At 32.4% G+C, this 6,000-nt stretch overlaps 1 protein-coding gene across 3 annotated transcripts in view; it reads right to left on the bottom strand.

Annotated features, from left to right (window-relative positions):
- Window positions 1-1,520: 1,520 nt before the first annotated feature.
- The window catches only part of PTPN4 (protein tyrosine phosphatase non-receptor type 4), a 136,952-nt gene continuing 132,472 nt past the window's right edge, over window positions 1,521-6,000 (bottom strand). For all 3 annotated transcript variants that reach the window (XM_070730088.1, XM_070730070.1, XM_070730077.1), the window contains exon 27: window positions 1,521-5,002. In XM_070730088.1, coding sequence (XP_070586189.1) covers window positions 4,916-5,002 — 87 coding nt within the window. In that variant the 3' untranslated portion in view covers window positions 1,521-4,915. The remainder of the gene's footprint in view (window positions 5,003-6,000) is intronic.

Below are 6,000 nucleotides of genomic sequence, written 5' to 3'. Positions count from 1 at the left end.
GCAAAATGGTTTTTTTTTTTGATGCTCAGATATACTATAAATCACTACCATGATTATTTTAATACATTTGAGAATCTGCTTCTATGCCTACAATATTCAGGTACAGTATAAGGAAATTGTGAATGTCTGCATACAGAGGTGGAAATATCTTTTTCTTCAGCAAAAAAGCCTTACTGTAAAATTCATAGGAATTCTGGAAGATGAAAATTTTTTCTGGTCCTCCGCTCTTTTATAACAGCTAGAAATTTATTAATAACTAGTGCAAGGGGAGTTCTTTCCTGCCACTTTATACACTTACTATTTATTTAGGGGGTTAATATACTACTCTTATATATTGATGGAATACACATACAGGCAATATTCTGGTCAATATGCTTTACATCATGTGGAAATCTACAGAGGTAATTTTAAAACATGTACACATCAAAATAATTTGCAATTGTTGTCAACTATACATTAATTTAAGATTACTAGTACCAAATGTCTTCATTCCTTGTAGACAGCTTAGTCACAGTGAAGAGGGACACTTGACTGAAACATATATGGCTTAATATAGTGTTTGGGGCAGACATGCTACAAGACTCTCAGGGACCTGGGAATCATTGGCAACTTGAAGGCCTGCATAGTTGTAATCTTGTCCACCAAGCAGAACCCTTCTAAAAATATAAGGGAATTCTGCCTCCACCAGATGTAAAAATTTCTGATATCCTACTTTCTCTCTACTAATCCTCTCTACACAGCTGTAACTGAAACAATTGATTGCACCTCCCATAGATGTTACCTTCTAATCTGTACTTTGCTTCCAATAAAGTGCCATCTATACCGGTTCTATCAAAAAAACACCCCTCTCTCCACAGCTCTCTTCACTTGCATTTTGGCCCTTCTGATCAGAGGAGAGCAGCATTTCTAAATAATTAATTGCAGGATATTACTATTATAACGCTTGAAGATATTAGAATTAATGTGTATTTTACAAGTAGAAAAGGTTTGTGAAATCTTTATATAAAGCTGTTGATGAAAGCTGCAGCATGATTTTAGGAGAGGGGAATTAAAATGGTAAAATGTTTTGGCCTGCAGAGCACATGGTAGACTTTATTGTTTCTATAATGGCAGGTAATGCTGTAATTTTACATAGTTCATTTTTTATCCTAAAGTTATTTGTCCAAATGTTTCCATCAACTATACCAAGAATATTTTTTGTCACATACTACTAATAAAATATAGGGGTGTGGCTATTTTAATTCATCTGAGGAAATCTGCTTCTATGCTCACAATGTTCAGCTATAAGCAAAGGGTGAATGGCTCTGTTACTAGAGATGCATATTCCATTCAGATTTGGAGGGATTTCTCTAAGTGATGCAATTAGCCAGTTGTATTCCTCAGAAAATGACCATGGATATTTTATATTTAACTTGGTATAACCCCATCATCCCAAAGCCATACAACTTAAATAGCAAAACAAAACAAAAACCATTTTAACAAGTTTTAGAGTCCTAGATTTCTGCATGAAACAAATCTTCGAAAGTACCTTAAATAGTTATAATTTTCCACATTAAAAAAAAATACATTGGCACAAAACTATTACCCTATTGCTCTTATTTACAATGAAAGCAATTTGAATTAGAAAACAGGAAATGTTACAATTTCTCTCCCCAGTTTTTAGCAAATAGTAAGAAAATATTTCTCATAAAATCTGACATCCATAACACTTATCATTTTATATGACATTATGCCTGAAACACATTTTCATGTTCTACACAGAATGAAACACATACAAAAATATTTTTTTCATTTCAGCTTGATGCAGATCCTCATAACCCAATGCAAAGCAATTAGCAGTATTAACTTTTAGGTCATATAAAATATTAGTAAAATATTAATATCATAGTGGACAGATGTAATTTGAATATTCATTTGCAAAGACATAAGGATACTTTCATAATTCCATTTATCTAATTTAGGCATTTAAATTCTTTTAGTTTGTAACTCTACCAAGGAAATATAATTTCAAAATGTATTTGTTGGCATGGATTAGTAACTCCTAAATCAGTTTGAAGGGAAGACATGAAGGTAGTTAAAATTTCGGTCTCTATGTTGCATACATATACCAAATACCAAAACTTTGCTACAACAATGCCTTATCTTCTTGTAGCAATGTTTCTTGTAGTTTTAAATTACTTTGGCAACCTCACATACAAATATGAGTGTATGTACAATATTAACAATACACATTGCTGAGTCATCCTAGATTTTCCCCTTCAACAATATTAGAGACATTACCAGAACAATGGTATAACAATTAAAAATAGTACCTAAGTCAACACCCACTTTCCAGTTATGAAGCTTCTTTTTAAGCAAACACGAGTAGATGTACATTTATTATTTGCATTTACCAAAAACTAGCAGTAGTAAGAACGACCACTGCAGACATTCCATTAAAAGGTTTACATAGCTTACACAAAGGTGTAAGGCAAGTTTAGATATTGCAGACCTCAATGCCTGTTCTCACATTGCACTTTATCATATCAAACTCCCCTCTCCAATCTCTTATTTCTACAGAATAGTAACAGCTCATCAAAAGCCTGTGGATTTTTCAGTTATTTCATCTAGAAATAACCTTGATTCCATCACTCCCTTCACTTTCACTGCTGTCAGAAATAGTGCATTTCGCATTTGCTTCAGTTTGTGAAAACAGAACTATATTTCTTTAGATTGGAAAAAGCTTTTTTTAAGAATGTGGAAGTTTTTGAAACTCAGATTCAATCTCACTTGAACCATAAGATGGGTAAAAAAAAGAACAGCTGATCAATTCCTTGATGGTAGTATTGGTGTGTATGTGGAGGCAATAAAGAACTATTAAAAAAATATGATAGATTTAGTTTGTGAAGAAACAATACTGCTTAGCTTACAAGCCTGTTTAAAACATATCTAAAAGATTTTGTTAACTCCTTCATTTTACATCATGGCATAGGGTTATATAATAGCATTTAAATTGACTGGGAATTTCCTCAAAGCATCATGGTTGGATCGAGGCATCATGTCGCATACAGAAGTTTCTCCTGTCCATGGAAGACTCTTAAAATCTAAGGTGAGGGATCTCTCTGTGGAAGTAGTTATAAGAAAGAGATACCTCTATTATCAGCCCTCTATAAGTTCTAAGAAAGTACAACTGACAGCAGGAAAAGGGGATTTGGAGAAAGTGCCTCCTCATCTATTGACATATCTGTAAGTTACTCCCACCACAATGTGTGTGTGTGTGTGTGTGTGTTTGCATATCTATACATACACATGCTCATTCACTCTTTCTATACATGCGCGCGCGCGCACACACACACACACACATTTTAAAAACTTCATAGTCTCATTCCATATTCTGCATATCTCGCTTTTTTAAAAACCTGGCAGCAAATCAAAATATTTAACTACAGATAGATTTAAGTTCATAAAGAATTAAACTGTCAACTCAACTTAACTAGGGAAAGATTATTCATTGCTTTAGGAACATTTCTGAATGATACAAAAAACAAACCTATGTGCAATATTTTCAGATTCCGCTAATTCCAATGGTATATACCAATTTCTGAATGAAGTATCATAGAAAGACCCCAAGAGCTTATCAGAAAGCTCTAGGGGACAATGATAAAACTTTAATGACACCTTTTTTAAAAAAATCCAACATAAACATGAGTTGATAAACAACAAACATGAATTTGGAGAAAAACTACTATGATAGGGAAATCTCACCTTGGATCTTCACATTTCAAGCAGAAGATCAATACAATTAAAATGTTATATCCTAGTCAAGTTACTACTTTTCAATGCGAGGGAAAAACAGAAGAACAAATTCTAAATTAATATATTGGCTTTCAATTATAAACTACTAGCAGTTTACCAGTTGAAAGGAATGTGTCAGAATTTCCATATCAATTCATAGCAATAAATGAAGGTTATATACTTAATAGGCTAGAGTGCTTTTGCTACCCACAGTAAAATGTACCCATGGGTACTTATAGAGAGAAAAAGAACAGTATTTAGGAACAGTATTTTTGTGACCCCTTACTGTACCATATTCTAAGCACCAAGGATCGTATTTCAAAATTAATTTAATTATGATGATAGTTTCCCCTTGAGGGCCACAAGTCCCTTGCCAGTAAGACATACACTGTAAGTCTCAAGGCACTTAAGGGGTTAAGACAAAATACACACATTCATTCCCATAGGTAACTCCATCAATGTTTCAGAACATACTGGTACTATAATCTGCTGATTAACAGGAATAGAACCAGTAGTACAAATAATGTTCATATACCAACTAAACAAAATGCTGGTTCAGTGGGCCATTATGCAGCTGTTTATTGGGTTAGATCATACTGCAGCCTTCTGTCAGTAATCAGGTTAGATTCTAGAAGGGCACAGGGAGAAATGTGCTGTTTCAGTAGGCAGTGTATCTAATAAAAGGAATATTGCTAATATTTCACCAAAATAAAAGGTAGCAAATAACATGACAACTTTAGCATTGGAAGAAATAGCTTTGCATGTATTGTTGTTGCTTTAGAAACAGGTGTCAAATAAAAATGAAAGTTTTCCAAGCTTTTTTTTTTTTCCTTTTTCTTTTTGTAGCATTTCGAACAAAAGGGCTATATGGCACTGCAACCAAGTCTGGAAAATTATCCAGAACTCACGGAGCTCATTAATTCTGTGGCTTGTTTGAAGCAAAGCATGAATTGAGTCTTTCAACGCAGAGAAATCATAGTGTTTTAGAGACTGATTTTCAGTTTTAACTTAAAGTGCAATAGTGCTGAAGTCCTTTTCAGTTCTTCATTATTTTCAGACATCATTTCTTTCAAGAAACATTATAGCACAAATACAGTTTGTGTCTTATATAGAATCTTCTTTGAAAGTTATCTTTTGCTTTCTATTTATTCAGTGATGTCTTTAAAGGTCTAACAAGTTCTTCTTTGTACACTTTCAAAATAGCCTCACAAACGAATCTGTATTGACTCTGGAAAAAAAAAGTGCAATTATTTGTATGGCAGAATGAAACATTTCAAAGATTAACAATAAACTTTCAAAATAACACCCCAAACTTTCACAATAGTTAAATATCTAAAGCTCTTAACAGAAATGAGAAATATAGTATTCAGAATCTAAATCCCATACAGCTAACTTTTAAGTAACAAATCTGAACTCTTCCAACTGAACCAAACTCTTTGTATACTTTATGCTTATACCCTAATAATTACTCTTACTGATAAACAGAATTAAGAACTCTAGTTTCTTTAATATATGAAACCTCTACTTATTCTAATATTTGCTCTATGAACTGCTTTCCAAATTAAAAAATAGGCTAATTACAAACAACATTCAGAGAGTTTGTACTGTATTTTCTGATATTTCCTAGAATATTCATTTGTGCACAAAAATTGATGTTAATTATGCCAGCATAAAGGATTAGCTCATCATAGATATTGCTTGATGAACTATACTAGTTTTTATTTAACATTAGTGTTAAAAACCCACTTCTTGTTTCTTTTTGCCATCCATTCTGAAAGTCATTACTTTAATGAATAGCACTTTATTCCAAGTACAGTATTAACTTTTCAGATTTTAATTTGCATATATTAATTGTTGATATCCTACTGGTATGTCTAAAGTCATTTCATTATCAGATGGACAGCAAATAACTCAATAAAATAAACTAATTAAACAAACAAGCAAATCAAGAAAAATATCTGATTGTGACAGGGTACTATTTTTAATGGCACAGGGTAAATCTAGAAATTAGATTCAAACACAAAACTGGTTTTAAAAAAAGAACAATGAAAAATAAGATAATGCCATCTTGTGGATATCATATGGAAATGTGCACATATGCAAAGGAAAAATATACTTAATTCCTATTCTAATTTTACTAATACCAAATAACTGAAACAATAGTGTACTAACTTATTAATATACAGTAGTACCTCTACTTAAGAACTTAATTCGTTCCATGACCAG

The sequence above is a fragment of the Erythrolamprus reginae genome, chromosome 1, assembly GCF_031021105.1.
Source record: "Erythrolamprus reginae isolate rEryReg1 chromosome 1, rEryReg1.hap1, whole genome shotgun sequence".
NCBI classification, from domain to species: Eukaryota; Metazoa; Chordata; class Lepidosauria; order Squamata; family Dipsadidae; genus Erythrolamprus; species Erythrolamprus reginae.
The sequence above is the reverse complement of the archived record's forward strand: the minus strand, read 5'-3'. Positions and strand labels throughout refer to the sequence as shown.